Here is a 17,528-nt window from a genome sequence, read left to right as displayed (position 1 = left end):
CCGACTTAATATCATGGAACTGCCCAAAATAATGGATAATGAGGAGAACTGGTGCTCGCCGCAAAAATTTCATCATGAACCAACGTTCAACCCTTGGGGAAACCTCGAGATGATGCCTCTGGTTCTACGAGGATTTGGGGTCTGTTTCTGCAATAAAATTACGTATGAGGGTTTAGTATTTTAGCTTACGCATCGATTGGCATTACCCCATATTATTTTGGGAACTCCCCAAAGTGTCCCAGCCATATATCCCCTCGAACAAATTTAAACTGATTCAGCCTCGGATACGACCCTTGTGTCGTCATCGCCTGTGTCTGCTCCTGCTCCCATGTTCATTGTCTGCTCAAAAAACGAAAAAATGTTATTAAAATTATAATGCTTACTCACTAGGCAACGGGTTGGGTTGCGGTTTTCCATTTTGGGGGTGGAGTTGCCTGGACCAGCCGGTGCAGTTGCTAGCTGGTCAACCCTTGAGGTCTTTATCCATCGATGAAGTAAGTAAGAAAACCCCCAACCTACTACTGAACATTCTGCACTTGAAGTTGAATTTTAGGAATATACCGATGAAAACAAAAATTTTCGGCTGGGATTGCACGGATCCAGCACGTTCCGCTTATTATAATATCGGACATAAAGATAGTCGCGTTTTTTTCAATGTTGATATGGTCATCCCAGAGAAAGGCTTTATTTGCTTTTCAGAAGATCCTCTACGAAGGAAAAACTTGCATTTGTATCCACTTTGTTCTTTCCAAAGATCCAATGCAAAGCCAGCAAGTAATCGCCCGTTGGAAGAGGTAGACGCAGCAGCTCAGGTCTCAGATAAAAGTCTTTTAAAATTTGATGTCCCTTGCAAATAATTATAAAATATGAAGCTAATAAATATATACAAGTGCAAGCGATAGTTTTAGAAACATACCACATAAGGACATGTATGATTAATGTTGGAAAAATCATGAAAGAGACCAAAGACTATTTTCAGATAAGGGTCGTAGCCGGTTCGCATATACCGACAGACATCAACACTTCTGACAATCATCCAGGGTTTAAAGCCGTTTGCCTTTTTGAAAAGCCTGCAACGTATCGTAATGGCATTGGCCGGGTGCAGTATAGTCGCATTCATATTGAAAACAACTTTATTTCGATTGATTGCCTTGAGGCGACAGTTGTTGAACACAAAAAATGATTTGTTATAGCTCTCACAGACGAAGTTCGTGAACTTAAAGACAACTGCATCCTGAAAACTTGGCTTGTTCATTTGCACTGGATTAGATTAATCGATATACTAACGTTAATTTTCAGATTCAATATTAGAAATAATCCGATTAAAGGACAGACGATCAGTACAGAGCGCATCGCTCAAGCACTTGGTTGAAAAATAACACATTCGAATGAGACAAACGAGATCTTTTATGCCAAATCTTTTTCCGCATGAAGGATTCTTTAAATTGCTATGTACATATTGCAAAAAGCATTAATTACTTTTGCTGTCAACAAATCACTGACTAATACATAGACTTTTTCGTGCAATTTGCATTTCAGAAAATTTGTCTAATTTTAAACTCGCATTCGTATCAAAAACCGATCGCTTCACTGGCTCATAGGCTGAATATGAACTTTTATAGATAAGCGGGGTTAATAGACTATTAATGTTGATTTTTGTATAGCCTTTTAAAAATTATTTTGAATAAAATCGAGTTAAATACGTTCGGTGACTTACGGCTTGAGTTCTCCTTGATACATGATCGATACATTGCAAATTTAACACTGCCCATATACTCTACACATATAAATACTACCCAAATACTCATTAAATAAATGTGTCAATAATAATGCATCTACAAAAACAATTAGTAAAAGCTGCATGCTATATAGGCAGTGGGGGGTGGGCGTGCTCGTATTGGTCTGAAATTTATCTCAGCTGATATATGTGTATAGCATTTCAATCAACTGTACTCAATTTCAAGTCTATAACTTTATTTTTTTTTAATCTACATATGCCAAAATACCGGCTCTGGCCCAATGAGCTTTGGAGAAAATCGATCAGAAATTAAAAAATTATGTGTACATATGTATTTAGTCATTTATATTGCAAAGTATAAAAAATTTATGTGCGGATCGAAATAGATCATCATCAACAGGTGATTATTATGTATGATTTGTGTAACTTGTTCTATGCTCTTTTCTTCTAATGACCAGCTTTTTCCTTCACGCACCGTGCGCTACATCTCTCTACCCGCAACGGACGAGAAAAAGAGTGATATAGCGAGCCTTATGCAGGGGAAATTATTTTTGTTTTCTGGTTATAATAACTATTCAAATTATTCAATAATTATCGCATCCTTTTTCCTAAGAAATTTATTAGATATTTTAATTGTTCAGAAACACTTCCTTCCGGATGCTGCCTTAATAATTATTACTAAAGCAAAGGTCGTCAGGTGGGACCACATTGTTTCCGCTCAATTTCCGATACCTTAACTGTATATAAAAGACTATTTTCGCATGAAAGAACATACAATAATTATGTTATAATTATTTATTTAGTTATAGTTGGTTGCTTTATTAACATCATGTGTTTTGCATAATCGGATATAAAAAAACAAAAATTGTTAAATTGCAATCGGCAAACGCTTGCATCGAAATTTTTCATTCCTTCCGGAGATCTTCTACGAATGAAAAACTCACATTTGTATCTCCTGTGGGGCTCTCGCTTTTGCCAAGGATCCACCGCAAGGACAGCATATAATCGCCTGATGGAAAGGGTAGACGCAGAAGCTCAGGTCTCAGATAAAACCCCTTTAAAATTTGATGTCCCTTAGAAATAATAATACAACATAAAACTAATAAATAGATACAAGTGTAAGCGATAGTTTAAGAAACATACCACGTACGGACATGTATGATTCATGTTGGTAAATTCACGATAGAGTTCATAGATTATTTTGAAGTAAGGGTCGTAGCTAGTATGCATAAACCGACAGACATCAATACTTCTGTCAACCATCCACGGTTTAAAGCCGTTTGCCTTTTTGAAAAGCTTGAAACGTACCGTAAAGATATTGACCGTGTGCAATATAGTAGCATTCAAATTGAGAATAACTTTGTTTCGATTGATTGCCTTTAGACGACAGGTGTTGAACACAAAAAAGGATTTGTTGTAGCTCTCACAGACGAAGTTCGTGAACTTAAAGACAACTGCATCCTGAAAGCTTTACTTATTAGTATTCGTAGTACTATAATAATAGAAATATTTACGTTGACGTTTATGTTCAATATTATAAATAATCCGACAAAGGCACAGAGCATCAGTTCGGACCGCATCCTGCTCTTGATTGAATAATAATATTTGAAATAGTTCATCTTTTATATGAAAATTAGTTCCGCATGGCGGAGTCAATAAATTGATATTACGCTTTACTTTGTTTTTTGCTAATTATTTTAGCTGTGCTCAAACAACTTTATAATAGTTTTCCGAACCAAATATCAAAATATGAATATACCAATCAATAAATCATAAACTACGGGATGCGTGCAATACAGCCGCATTCAAACAGAGTATAACTTTATTTTGACTGCTATACCACCGATGATTCATTCTAGCTTTCGCAGACGACTTTCGTTAACCTGAAGATGACAACACCCTCAAAATTTCGCACATTGATTTCCCCGTGAAAAGCATGACGTTTACGATAGGTTTAATATTAGAAAAAATTCGATTAAAGCACAGATGATCAGAACAGAGCGCATCGAATGTTTTATTTGCTCTTCAGGAGGTCCTCTACGAAAGAAAAACTCGCATTTGTATCAATTGAGTTCTTGCCAAATATCCATCGCAAAGACAGCAGATAATCGCCTGATGGAAAGGGTAGACGCAGGAGCTCAGGTTTCAGATAAAACCCCTTTATAACTTGATGTCCCTTGGAAATAATTATACAATATGAAGTTAATACAAATGGAAGCGACAGTTTTAGAAACTTACCACATACGGACATGTATGATTCATATTCGTAAACTCACGATAGAGACCACTGATTATTTTGAAGTAAGGGTCGTAGCTGGTTCGCATATACCGACAGATATCAACACTTCTGTCGATTATCCAGGGTTTAAAGCCGTTTGCCTTTTTGAAAATCGTGTAATGTATCGTAATGGCATTGGCCGGGTGCAATATAGTCCCATTTAAATTGAGAATAACTTTATTTCGATTGATTGCCTTCAGGCGACAAGTGTTGAACACAAAAAAGGATTTGTTGTAGCTCTCGCAGACGAAGTTCGTGAATTTGAAGACGACTGCATCCTGAAAACTTCACTTATTAATTTTCGATGAACTTTTATAATTGAAATATTTACGTTGACGCTTAGGTTCAGTACTATAAATAGTCCGACAAAAGCACAGAGCATCAGTGCGGACCGCATCCTGCTCTTGATTGAAAAATAATATTTTATATATTTCATCTTTTATATGAAAATTGGTTCCGCATGGCGGAGTCATAAAATTGATGTGTTCTTATACATATGTATATTCTTATAATACTCTAATTATTTTAGCTGTCCACAAAAATCTGTATAATTGTTTTTACGAACAAAAAATATCAAAACATGAACATTCCACACTAACTAACTTATTAGCATTTCAGAAGATCTTTAAGCAGGTCTTCTACGAATGAAAAACTCACATATGTATCCGCTTAGGGGTTCTCATGCCAGAGCTCCTCCACAGAAACGGCAAGTAATCGCCGGTTGAAAATGTTGGAAACATACCATATACGGACTCGAAGGATATGCATTGGGAAAGTCTTTTAATAGTCTATAGATTATTTTCACAGCTGGGTCAGACCTGGTTCGCAAAAACCAAAACCAATCAATTATTCTATAACATGTGTAGCCATTTTCCCTTTTGAATGCTTAATATGAAGTTTAATACTATTGGATTGGTTTATTTTTATTTCGACTGCTCGCTTTCAGGCGACAGTTATGGCTTGCTACGTATAATTTATTGTAGCTCTCGCAGACGACGTTCGTAACCTTTCACAAGGAGGTATGAGTAGAAGCGATGTTCAGGACCATGAATTTGTGCATACGGTTTTACAAAGCTTGTTTATATGTGTCATTCTCTCACGTTGGATTCTGAATCATTGTCGAGGTAGTGCCGAATCAAGGTAGATGTTTCACTAGTTGAACATTTTCTGAGTTTTGCTCGTCAGAACACATTAAGTTTTATCTAAAAAATCTTAAAACAAAATACTCCAGTGACTAAATCCGAACATAACTAAGCTAAAAATAGGCTAAGACTAACACCTCAATCCGTCTTTGTGAGACGATGAGTCCAGGAAGGACCATGAGTCCAGTTGGGACAAAGGGGAATTAGTCCTGGTGGGACGATGAGTTCAAATGGGTCTGAGTGACAGGAAGATTATTATTAGGATTATTTGTAGTGCTTTATGGAAATTGCGAGTAAAATAAATGTCGGCGAAGGTAACTGAGACTGTTAAGTTATTACTATTGAAAGATAATTGTTTTATAAGTAAAGCTTAGTCTAGTAGCTTAGATATATTTTTAGGGGTTTGAATCAAAACAAGAGGACGTGTATTTGTAATAATAATGGACACATTGTGTCAATAGCCTGAATTACTTTTTATACTCCTGATTTATAAAAGCTTATTACCAAATGAGGGAAAAGTGCCTAACGTATAGACTGAAGCATCACCAATCCCATACAGGGTATATCTATTTTTGTTCAGCATGAATAGGCGATCCGATACAGCATTGTCTGCCTGCCCGTTTGCACCTATGGAAACCTTTTGTTCAGATTGCAAGCCAGCTCATCGAAATTTAACACATAGTCTTCTCCCATGAATCATTGTCACATTTCGTAGATAACCTTCAAGAGTTGGTATGTCAAGTTTAAAATCCTGCAATATCGAGGTGTTTTTAGTGATGGAAACTCAATAACTCTTTGGGCGCCATGTTTAGGGCTCATTACAACAATGCCTAAGCCGGGGCCTTATCCTTTTCAGTGAAAGAGCTGGACAGCTACAGATGTGATGCTCCAGGGTTTGATGGTCTGACTGGAATATAGCTGCCATAGGAAGAATAGTTTTAAAACAGTCCTGCTCCATAAAAACTTCTGGATTTAAATATTTATTATTAAAAATTCAAGAAAATAGTAACATAAATTAATGTTATTAATTTGAATTTAATTTGTTTCATTAAGTAATGTAATGTGTATGTGGATTAATTGGTCATCTGATGGTACGGTATAAAAACTTTGTCGCAATGAAAATGGCTTCCTTAGAGGTTACAACTATTTCGAAGGACAATCTATGTTAAAACATACATAGGTTCGGTAATAATTCTTATGGATTGGTTGGTTTTGTTACTTATTATTTGTATTTAGTATGAGTTTAAGCTCAATATTATATATATAGTAATAATAAATATTTACAACTTGGAGGATAAGTACAAAGCACAGTGTTCTTGCTCTTGATTGAAAAAAAAAACATTTGAAAGTGACTAACGAGTTCTTAAAAATGTAAAAAATCTATTTCTGCATGAATAAGTCTGGTATTGTACATAGATAAATATGTTCATACTAGTAAATATATATGTACATAGAAACACAACAGACAAACATAAATCATTGCGTTATTTGATTTGTGAATTTTTAAATTTTTATGATATCGTATAATAAAACAATTAAAGGGTTGACAGCGAGGGACACCCAGATATGTGTTTTATTTGCTCTTCAGGAGGTCCTCTACGAAAGAAAAACTCACATTTGTATCCACTGTGTTTTTGCCAAACATCCAATGCAAAGACAGTAGGTAATCGCCCGTTGGCAGGAGAAGACCCAGGAGTTCAGGTCTCAGATAAAAGTCCTTTAAAATTTGATGTCCCTTGGAAATAATTATACAATATAAAGTTATTAAATATATACCATTGTAAGCGATAGTTTTAAAAACATACCACATAAGGACATGTATGATTAATGTTGGTAAAATCATGAAATAGACCAAAGACGATTTTGACATAAGGGTCGTAGCTGGTTCGCATATACCGACAGATATCAACACTTCTGTCCATTATCCAGGGCTTAAAGCCGTTCGCCTTTTTGAAAAGCTTGCAATGCATCGTAATGGCATTGGCCGTGTGCAATATAGTCGCATTCATATTGAGAATAACTTTATTTCGATTGATTGCCTTCAGGCGACAAGTGTTGAACACTATAAAGGATTTGTTGTAGCTCTCACAGACAAAGTTTGTGAACTTAAAGACGACTGCATCCTGAAAACTTCACTTATTAATTTTCGATGGATTATAATAATTACAATATTTACGTTGACGCTTAGGTTCAATATTATGAACAGTCCGACAAAAGTACAGAGGATCAGTGCGGACCGCATCGTTCTCGCTCTTCATTGACAACTAACATTCGAAATAGATCAACATGTCTAATATGACAAATGTATTTCAGCATAGTCATTTAACTTGTTTATAATCGTTATATAATTGTTATTTAACGCACTACAAGCCACATATCACTGCATATATAGTTTTACAGGAAATATCAATATGTCCGATCTTCAGCTCACTCTGAATTTAAGGAGATTTGTTGTAGCTTTGGCAGAGGACGTTCGACGATTGCATCATAAAAGCTTGGTTTATGAATTTGCAGTTGATATAATTAAAACATATGTATATACGTTAAATATAATCCAGTAACATCGCAAAACATTAGTTTTGGACCGCATCGTTCTCTCATGTGATTGAAAAGCAACATTTGAAAGATACCGACTTTTATACCAAAACTAATTCCGCATGGAGGAGTCATTAAATTCATATTAGTATAATCCACATTGCAATTCGATCTTCGCATGGTTGGTTTATCGAAATGTCAAGAGTATATAAAAAAACTGCAGATTCCGTTGTTTGCTTTTTTGCATTTCAGACTCGTATTGAAATACCAATACCACTTTAAAACGAGGGGGAACGTTGTGAGTTGCTGCGGACACCGCAACTCTACAGTTATACCCGATACTAAGTCAGTATGGCTCTCCTCCGGCAGACGCCGCTAATATTAAACGACACGACAAAGAGTGCGTGCGAGAGAGACAGAAAATCAGTCTGAGCGTGACGTCGGGCGCTGCGTAGCCACTGCAAATTGATTTGTTCCTATTGGCTATAAAAATGATCTGATCTGATCCAGATTCAGCAATCTGATAGATATGGTCATTATCTATGATTCTGCGTTTTTAGTTTTCTTGTATGCTCAATATTATGGATGCAACGGAATATTATGGGGCGGAAGGGGGTGGGGCGAAATTTTGAGATATACGTTTTATAGTGAGATCTAACAGGAGTGCGGATACTTAATTTGGTTAGTCTAGCGTTAATAGTCTCTGAGATTTGTGGATGCCCCAGATTTTCGTACTTTGCGGGGGCGGAAGGGGGTGTGGCGAAATTTTGACATAAAACGGTCAAGGTCCGATATCACAGGAGTGTGGAGTGTTTTTAAATTAAATAATTTTAGTTTAAATAGGACTTGAAAATTTTGAAAACCATGGATACCGTTTGAATTGAAATTATATATTTATGTACATAGGGAAATGCTTACGCAGTTAAAATAAAGGGGTTGGATTGTATTTTTTCCTTTTTGGGGTTCCTGTAATAGCCGGTGCAAATGCATGTGTGGGTGGAGAGCAAAGGCGATTACGTAGCAGCCCTTGTAGTCCCTATCCATGCATGAATTATGGGAACAACCCCAACCCAGAACTTACCTTAATAGCACTGCAGTGAGGTCACAAAATGTTAATCCTTTTAAGTGCGACCAGCGATGGGCATCATCGTGGTGGCGATTCATTTAATCTTTTTATTGAATTGCTTCCGAGTGGTTGGCCTTCGAAGAGATTTCTGGAGACGTACTCGCATCAGATTGGCGGACGGACATACTGTAAATCTAATTTTCAATGTCCTGTGTCTGTATTGTGTTGTGTTGTATGCAAATTGAAATTGGCTTTGGGCCTGTCATAACAATTCCATTACAAAGGACAGACTAGTATGGTTATTTATGAGCTTAGGAAATTGAATTGAACCATCCAGAGAGCGACAAAAAAAGGAGACGAGACCCAAATGCACATGGCGATTTTATCAGAGTCATCACAGGAGCATCAGTGAAATGGATTGGCAAGAGAGTTTCCTTCCATTTCCATTTAAAATGCCGGCGAACAGATGCTCGTGCCTCCTCCATCTTGTTTGCGCAAATTGAAGTTAAACGGATTTTATTTGATTATTTTGGGCGGCTGGAGAGGTCCACTAAAGCAATCAACTGAATAATGGAAAACATTTCGTAAAATGTGTAAAAACCACACAAATGTAGCGGCTGTGGTGCGACTGTCTGGTTTGGTTTAGTCTGGTCTAGTCGACGCCGCACGCACCATGAAGCATAAATCCAATTCGTATCTGATCTCGATCCCCAAGCGAATATACAAGGGGTTGATATATTTAAATGAACACCCAGGGGCATCCATGGTGGGGCGTAGGAATGCTAAACCGGTGGCATTTGGTGGTTGAATGAAGTCCGACAACACTCCTGTTGCCTTTAGTCCTGTGGCGCAGCTGCTGTGCATTGGTTGTGGAAACATTCGTTGCTGGTTATTTGACATTTAGTTTTATTTTATTTATTCTTTTCGCTGCAGATTTTCATCCGATACAAATGAAAATGGAAACTTGAGTATAACTATCATACTATTAAATTTTGTTTGTTTTTAAATTACATAATATTAAACTAGATGTTTGCAATAGATGTTCCTCTTTTCCTTTGCCCTCATTTTTTTAATTCTTTGTCTGCTGGACTGCCTTTGCCTATCCTGTTTGTTTCCCCCTCAATTGTCTAGTTGTGTGGTTTATGCGCTCAAAACGTGAATAAAAGCGTGTACATGGGATGCAGTGTTTTGAAACAAACAAGAAATTAGCGAGTGTTCACGATGCGGAAGGGAAAGAGAACACACCTTGGAAATGCAACGATAATGCAGCAAGTACGTATGTATAAAGTTTCACTACACTACCACACATAAATTAAAGTATTAAATTAGGGGACTGCCCTTGAAACTGGCAGATTTCAGGGCCAACTAACAAAAACGATTATATGTACGGTTGTGTGTATTTTTGGGGTGTGGGGTGTGCTGAACCTCGAATCATGTTTGAATTAAATATTGGCTGTTGTTGAACCTTTAGTTGCCGTTTGCTCTATGGAAATGGGTTAGGTTCTGTTCAAAACGTTCTTGTTTTCTGTTGATCCGCTTTACTCCTTGCGCACTGCGCGCTTACGTGTAGATTTTGTGGTAGGTTCCTATCGAAAGATAAAAAGTACAATTCATTTCCAATTTTATGTATTTTAAAGCATCAAGGGCAAAGACCCACCTCAGTCTGTGCGGGCTCATCAGAACCCTCCGGCTCCTCCGGCTTGGTCTCAACATTATCCTCTAAATCAGACTTTGTATTCTTCTTGGGACTAGCGGACAGCGGCGTGCTTTCCTTACTGGAATCGCCAGCAGCTCTCTCAGACGATGGATCGCTCTCCTCCTCCTCTTCGGGTGCCTCATCGGGTTGTGGTTCATCGGTTTTCTTTGCCTGAGCGGCAGCGCGTTTGGCAGCGTCCTTCAAACCCAAAAATTAATATTAGAAATGCATAGAAATACCTCCTATCTTTACTCTACAAAGTAAGCAACTTTACCTCTTTCTTAGCGGCACCAAATCTACACCAAATGGTAAGGAAAACGAATAGCACGACAAAGATCACCAGTGCAATGCCCGCGACCACGGGATTGGCCTTGGCTAGCTCGACTACCTTATTCACGAATGAGTCCTACAAAATGGAAACGGCAAATAGCAATAGCAATAGCAATAATTGTGCAAATGTGCATAGGCAATGAATGTGTTGAAGCGTGTAGCGTGTGATCTGATCAAAAGTGAGAAAACGACGCCAAAGGCGCCCAACCTCTTTGGCGCGACGGTACAGATAGAAGATATAACAACTGGCCGGAATGAGAAGGTACAGGAAGTACAGGGCCCACCATCCAGGCTTGTAGTTCATGCGGCGCATCAGGCGATGCCACAGGGTTTTCTTCCGTTGCGGATAGGCATTCGATTAGCAAAATCATTTGATTTCTCTCTGTGCGTGTGTTTGTTGTGTGTGCTTGTTTATGGGTGGAGGAGGCGTGGCAGTTAACTTACCGATTCACGATCAATATAGCGACGCTTGACATCAAAACTATTGGCAGCAAAATCACGGGCCACCGCCACATCATCGGTGATGATAAGATTGTCGAAGAGAATGTCGCTAGACATGGACCAGAGCTCCAGACCCACAGCGCTCTAAGACGGAACGGAATAAGCGTGTGTTTCCATAGGATAAGAAAAGAGAAAAAGAACCACTTACAATCGGTGTCATGCGGAACGGCTTTAGATCTTCAAAGAAATCGGGATTGGCAATCGTGCGAGGAGACCACTTGCCCTGATAGTTGGGATTGTCAATGCTCGGTGCACGCCACTTGCCCTTGTAGTTGGGATTGGGGATCAGCGGAGCCTTCCACTTGCCACAGCCAACGGTTTTCTCACAGACGGGGTTATCCACCAGCGGTGCCTCCCACTCGCCATCGATTTCGGCATCCCAATCCTCGGGCTTGCTGGCCGTGGGATCGAATATCATGTCGGGCTCATCCTCCAGCCAGCCCTCGGGCATAACAGCATCCGGATCGGGCAGCTGGGGCGGTGCATCCTCATCCCAATCACTGGGCTTCGATGCTGTGGGATCTGGTATCTTCTCGCGCTCATCCCACGACTCTGGCTTGTGGTCATTCGGGTCATCGATCTGTGCTGGCGGATTTACGGGCGGCTTAAAGTCTGTCAGTAGGGAGCCCTCATTGACGATTTTGTGATCCACTCGAATCTCAAAGCTGTTGTCGGGATGGACCACAAGCTGATACAAATGTGGGAGCTTATCCTTAAAGAGATCGTCCAGCCGGTTCCTGCAAGCGGAGAGAGAGAAAGCGAAAGTGAATGACCGATTGAACGAATGACGCCAGCAGCTGTTCCGCATGCCGCGAGGGTAAAAATAAACAGACAGACCCCCGACAGCCGCCCCAGCTTATCGTCAAACAGCAGCAGCAGCAGCAGCAGCAGCAGCAGCAGCAGCAAATGAACCCCCAGAAAACACACACAGACACATGGCACTTCGACTTACTTTGGTTTGTTGCAATGCTTCTCGGTGATGGTGCCGTTAATTGGATTAACGTGACGGAATATGAAATGCAATTTCACATCGTTCCCGCACTTGTCCGGCCCGAACATGATGGTGTAGGGTGTCTTGTCATTGAACTACAGAGCAAAACAGAAAATATGAAACATTTTCGGGGGCTGCTCGCACATGGAGGTGGGTGGGGTCGGCAACTTACCGACTTAAGATTGTCGGTTTCCTTGCCAGCGGACAGCAGCTTGATGTACGAGCCGCCGCAATCTTGACCCTCCTGCAAAGCAAAACGGAGAAATTGGGTCAAAGAGTGGCATTCGGGGGTGGAACAGTAGTAACAAGTATTAATTGGATTTGTCCAGCCTTAGGCTTAGGCTGGGCTGATGCAATCCACACACAGAATTAGCATATCTCCAGAGTCTAGATAGACGCACCTGCAGTGTGACCTCATATTGCACCACCAGTGGTTTTTCTGCCTTGAAATCGAACTGCTTGCGGAGGCGTGCCGAGATGGCAGCATGCTTTGCCTTCGATTTGAGCACCAGTCCCTTATCCTTCGCCCAGACGATCCGCTGCGGTGACTCCCAGCTCCAGATGCCATCGTACTTGGAGATCTCTTCGGCAATGTCGTCCTTCTTGGCCTGCGAGTTGACCCACAGCTTGCGCGACTCCTCAACATCATCGAAATGGTCGGCAAAGTGGAACTTCTTGGGCTCGATCACAGGGCTCTCGTAGACCAGCTCCTCATCAGCACCGACCGTCTCCTCCTGAATGAAAAGACACGTTTGGTGTTAGATAAGTGAAGTTACGATAAAAAAAAGAGACGACCACGCGGTCGCTTAAATATTGACACACTTCCTAGCGAGAGGCAGATAATGGGAGGAGGAGGAGTGGAGTGGGTGGGTTTGCATAAGTTGTGCGTGAGGTTTTCCTCTGGCACATTGGGAAAATGACAGATAAATGTTAATTGGGGGCTATAAACGACGGGTGACCGGGCCGGCCCGGCCCACCCCTCACCAAATATTCTAGACGCTTCTTCCACTGACGTGTACTTTTCTCACCGGCGACCCCCGCCGGTCTACACATTTGTGCGATATCTGCGCTCTCACCTGAAAATCTTCGACCTGGCCATCCTCAAAGTCGTCGGCATCGACACCGAACTCCGCATCGGCTGTCACGGACAGCAGTAAGCTGCAGGCCAGCAGCAACGCCAGCGCTGAGCTGCTCCCCCCGAACTTCCACTGCATTTTCTTCCCGATTAGCGGCTGCTGCTGCTGGTTTTGCTGTTTCAACCACCTCCCCGACACGGCTCTCGTGTTTGTAGAAAAGGAAAACACAATTATCTGCTGCTTTCTGTGGTCTTCTGTTGCTGCTTGCGTTGCTTTTCACCAATTTCCTCGAACTGCGGGCGCTGCGAAAAAACGAGAATCGAAATCTAGCACGACGACTAATTGAAATTCAGCTAAATTAAATTATACTTTTTTTCTTCTGCCTGACAAAAAATTTGTTTATTTGCTACACGGTAACTACACATTTGCTACATGTCATTTTCGATTAAATATACCGTCCGACCCCAAGTAATATACCGTCTCATTCTAAAAATATACCGTAAATATACTGACGAATTCAAGTTCTATTATACATATTCCTCGTTTTTGATATTCCGTCGAATATTACTAGCTACTTGAGAAAGTCCACCCCTTTTGCCTTGGAGACAAGAAGCTGATTTTGTGTTCAAGGTATATTGCCCTTACACGCGAGGTGAGGTTCGTACGAACTTTGCAATTTGACTTGTCTGTTTTTGCCTGCTGTCCATACCCCTTCTCTTACTTGACAATAAAATATACCGTTTGACTCTCTGAAATATACCGAAATATACATTTTTAAAATATACCGATAATAAAACGAGCTTAACCCACTTAACCACCCTCTTTTTTAACAGGTCAACAACTGGAGCTAAATGTGTTTGTAAATTCTTCTTGAGGATGCATTCTATCCTATCCTTCCCCTCTACTTGCAGCAAAAACCACGATATCTTTCGCCTGAACAACATATTCTTATTCTATTCTATAATTCTTCAAGTGTCAAAATATTCGTGTGTGTATTTACTGGTCGACCATGGGCTCTGTCCATGATCGAAAATCATATTCCTCGACTTTGATATTCGCTTGAAGATTACCAGCTAGCTGAGACCTTCAGCACTGAACACTTAATTTAATCAGATTCATGAATCAATTTCCTACAATATCGGCTAATTTTAAGGACTCTTTTTAAGATTGGTTAAAAAATAAGGTATGAACATAAACTATACGGCAACTGCACATTTGGGCCCAGTCGATTGGTTAATCGCTAGAGTTGCGCGCCAAAGTTGAATTGTTTGAAAGGGAATGAGTGACAAGGATATGAATGAAATCCAGTGGAATTAATGATGCAAGACCGAAAACTAAGAAAACCTTATATAGCTGCAAAAATTAAATTTAATAGATTGATGAAATGAATACATATACCATAATATCGACGATAAAATATACAGAAAAGTACTTGGGTTGAATTTGTAAGTCAAGGTATCAGAAAATAAGGCACATGTGCTGAAAACTACCAATGATAGTAATGATATGATCGATGGTTGCCGAATTGTACGATTGATTTATTTTTAATTTTACTATTATTATGATACACTTACACAACGAGAGAGCAGCGGCGAGAAAGAAAAGGAAAGCGCAATTCCACTGTTTGCCCAATTTCCAATAATGTCGATTGAAGGAATTGGCTGCTTTCGATATACTTTACACTATTTGACACAATTGATCTGTTCGAAATGCGAATCCGCGCGCGCTGATAAAATTTACATTTATATTTTCTACGAATTTTTCCGAACAGCCTTTGAATAATATGATTTAAAATTCATACGGAACTTTGGTTCGAAAAGTGTTTAGTTATGAACACTTATATAATGACATTTTCAGAGTCAAACACTCAAATATGTATATCTGCAAAAATAAAAAATAATAATATTGATGTCAAAATTTATATTAAGTCGTTTTCTTTTACAATTTCCATTATATTTCTTTTGTAATTATTTAAAAAACTTGTTTAATGAGGGCATTCCATGAAATCGCAATCATTTATTCTCTTTGAGATTCTTAAGCTTTAGAAAGTGGTCCTAGTTGGCGCGTCGATTCGTTTTGCCATTACCACTTCGCTTCAGATCATCTACAATGATGACTTCAGCGTTCAACTGCTTATACTTGGCCTTAATATGTTCATTTACAAAGTCCAAAACGTCCTGGGCACACAGTATGGTGCCGTGCCTCTTCACCACAGAGGCAGCGGCCTCATCACCATTGACCGCATCCCAAATGCCAAATACACAGACCTCGGCCACATTAGGCATCTTGGAGATGACGTTCTCTATCTCGTTCGGATAGTACATAACGCTATGGCACTTGAGCATGTCCTTCTTGCGATCTTTTATAAACAGGAAGCCATCTAGATCCACGTAGCCCAAATCTCCGGTGTGAAACCACTTCTGAGGGTCCCGAATCGTTTGCGTTTCCCCGGCATTCCCATAATAGCCAGACCAATCCTCACCATTGAAGAGGCACACTTCTCCCACCTCTTTTGGGCCCAGAGCCTCGCCCTGTTCATTAATTATCTTGATTTTGCTGCCGGCGGCTGGGCGACCCGCAGAGTTGGGTTTCTCATCAAAGTGCAGGTTGTAGGTGCCCGGGCTGTTCAGCTCTGTTATGGCATAGGTAAAGATCAACTGACCCTTGATTCTGCTACGAACACGTTGCTGAACTTCCAGGGAGCAGTGGGAGCCACCAAAAATTATATGCTCTATGCTCGACAGGTCGGCGTCTTCGAATCCTGGATAGTTCGTCAACATGAACAAGTGAGAAGAACATTCTAAGAGTACTCCGATCTTGTATTCTTGGATCATACGACACATGAAGCCAGGGTCAAATTCGTTGTCAGCAATAATATTTGTTTTGTTGAACACTCCAGCGTGAATGATAGACGCCAGACCGGAGTTCCAGTCCAGGGTGCTGCATGTATGCTGCATATTAGAGGTCATACGACTGTAGAACAATATTAAAGATATATAGCAGAGATGATAAAGAATGAAATAGTCTATATACATAGGGGTTTTAGTTCAACTTACAAAGACGGCGATAGAAGCTGTTGACTGTTTGCAATCGTGACTGCTTTCGGTATGCCCGTCGTTCCGGAGGAGCAGAGAATGGCCAGAATCTGATCGGGCTCCAGGCTGGAGGGCTGGAAGTTCTCCTCTATGGTCAGCATATCCTGAATCCGCGAGGATTCCCCGTATAGGTGATTACGCATGGTAATGATTCTCGTGCCCAGGTTTTCGGTGGCTGCCAGAACTCTTTCGTACTCATCCCCATCGCAGAAGATCAGACGTGGTCTGGTTATGTTGAACAGCTGCTCTATGGTGCTCTGTTCGTAGGCGATGTTGAGAGAGTGGAACGGTATGCCATTGAAGAAGCAGTTACAGTCCTGGCTACAAGGCCGACAATATCCGTTTTCTTCAAGCCAAGTCCTCGCATATAGCTAGCCACTCGCATTGCATTGAAACGTACCTCTTGGCGGGTCAGCACCGTTTTCTCGGTGGCTGAGATCTGGAGGATTCAGTCGATATTGCACTTATATTCCTCGTATGATGAAATTTATGAGCATACCTGTGCAATGAGCTCCGGATGGCTTTCCATCTCCCGGAAAATGATCTCCCCAATGGAAAGGTGCGATGGGAAGTAGTTCGATCTTTCGGGTCCACTCCAGACCTTGAGATTTTCATCGTAGGTGATTTCCGGCATGTAAGGCATTCTGCAATCTATCATTTGCTGTATGTTTCATTAACTGTTGGTGATTCGTTGCTTGCTGGCTCCTTTTTATAGGAGCAGCCACATTTTGGGGCAGACAAACGGTAATCACGAAAATAAACGATAAGGACTATTAACAAATAAGACTTGGAGACTGCATCAGCGCGAGCACACGACTTTTGGGGTAGACCAACGATAAGAACGATAAAGCACGATAGTCATAAAGAGCGTTTATAATTCGACTCTCGAAACACGACAATTAAATAATGTGTACTTATATGCACGTTTATATCTTTTTTTTTATAATTTGTGTTACCTGAAGTGCAATAGGTAGGGAGGAATGACTCTTATACTTGGAAGTTCAGATTAAATCTATAAGTATGGTTCGATAAATTTGAATCCGATGTCAGTCTCATAGTCTCAGTTTCAGGACCCAGATT

General features: G+C 40.3%; 3 protein-coding genes and 1 pseudogene across 4 annotated transcripts; all 4 read right to left on the bottom strand.

The window, feature by feature from the left end:
• Nucleotides 1–684: 684 nt before the first annotated feature.
• On the bottom strand, nt 685–1,255 carry LOC108154052. Its single transcript, XM_017284144.1, has 2 exons — nt 917–1,255; nt 685–846 (listed from the first exon to the last, which is right to left on the bottom strand). Exons 1-2 carry the CDS (start codon nt 1,253–1,255, stop codon nt 685–687), a joined length of 501 nt encoding a protein of 166 aa, XP_017139633.1.
• A 1,332-nt stretch (nt 1,256–2,587) lies between these two features.
• Nucleotides 2,588–3,386, bottom strand: LOC108154051. The gene is made up of 3 exons (XM_017284142.2): nt 3,259–3,386; nt 2,882–3,199; nt 2,588–2,811 (listed from the first exon to the last, which is right to left on the bottom strand). The coding sequence occupies exons 1-3, from the start codon at nt 3,355–3,357 to the stop codon at nt 2,644–2,646; spliced, it is 585 nt and encodes a 194-aa protein (XP_017139631.2). The 5' UTR covers nt 3,358–3,386; the 3' UTR covers nt 2,588–2,643.
• A 6,272-nt stretch (nt 3,387–9,658) lies between these two features.
• Nucleotides 9,659–13,714, bottom strand: LOC108156769 (calnexin). 2 transcript variants are annotated; one of them, XM_033389161.1, is made up of 9 exons: nt 13,354–13,714; nt 12,679–13,011; nt 12,450–12,521; nt 12,239–12,372; nt 11,435–12,023; nt 11,230–11,370; nt 10,994–11,119; nt 10,417–10,653; nt 9,659–10,345 (listed from the first exon to the last, which is right to left on the bottom strand). In XM_033389161.1, the coding sequence occupies exons 1-9, from the start codon at nt 13,489–13,491 to the stop codon at nt 10,298–10,300; spliced, it is 1,818 nt and encodes a 605-aa protein (XP_033245052.1). In that variant the 5' UTR covers nt 13,492–13,714; the 3' UTR covers nt 9,659–10,297. The 2 variants fall into 2 exon arrangements, with proteins under 2 accessions (XP_033245052.1, XP_017143923.1); XM_017288434.2 differs by lacking the exon at nt 10,994–11,119 and adding an exon at nt 10,730–10,861 and having other exon boundaries at nt 9,808–10,345; nt 13,354–13,689.
• On the bottom strand, nt 13,590–17,137 carry LOC108154047 (annotated as a pseudogene).
• Nucleotides 17,138–17,528: the final 391 nt, after the last annotated feature.

The sequence above is a fragment of the Drosophila miranda genome, chromosome 2, assembly GCF_003369915.1.
Source record: "Drosophila miranda strain MSH22 chromosome 2, D.miranda_PacBio2.1, whole genome shotgun sequence".
Taxonomy (NCBI): Eukaryota; Metazoa; Arthropoda; class Insecta; order Diptera; family Drosophilidae; genus Drosophila; species Drosophila miranda.
The sequence above is the reverse complement of the archived record's forward strand: the minus strand, read 5'-3'. Positions and strand labels throughout refer to the sequence as shown.

What these genes read in the sequence shown, in the direction of transcription:
- LOC108154051 (XM_017284142.2), bottom strand. Translation starts at nt 3,357, where the DNA reads ATGAACTATTTCAAATATTATTATTCAATCAAGAGCAGGATGCGGTCC. An exon ending in TTATAATATTGAACATAAAC is followed by an intron (nt 3,200 to 3,258) that starts GTCAACGTAAAT and finishes TAAAGCTTTCAG; the next exon opens with GATGCAGTTGTCTTTAAGTT. An exon ending in ATCATACATGTCCGTACGTG is followed by an intron (nt 2,812 to 2,881) that starts GTATGTTTCTTA and finishes ATTATTTCTAAG; the next exon opens with GGACATCAAATTTTAAAGGG.
- LOC108154052 (XM_017284144.1), bottom strand. Translation starts at nt 1,255, where the DNA reads ATGAACAAGCCAAGTTTTCAGGATGCAGTTGTCTTTAAGTTCACGAAC. An exon ending in ATCATACATGTCCTTATGTG is followed by an intron (nt 847 to 916) that starts GTATGTTTCTAA and finishes ATTATTTGCAAG; the next exon opens with GGACATCAAATTTTAAAAGA.
- LOC108156769 (XM_017288434.2), bottom strand. Translation starts at nt 13,491, where the DNA reads ATGCAGTGGAAGTTCGGGGGGAGCAGCTCAGCGCTGGCGTTGCTGCTG. An exon ending in AATATGAGGTCACACTGCAG is followed by an intron (nt 12,522 to 12,678) that starts GTGCGTCTATCT and finishes TTTGCTTTGCAG; the next exon opens with GAGGGTCAAGATTGCGGCGG. An exon ending in CGTTCCGCATGACACCGATT is followed by an intron (nt 11,371 to 11,434) that starts GTAAGTGGTTCT and finishes GTTCCGTCTTAG; the next exon opens with AGCGCTGTGGGTCTGGAGCT.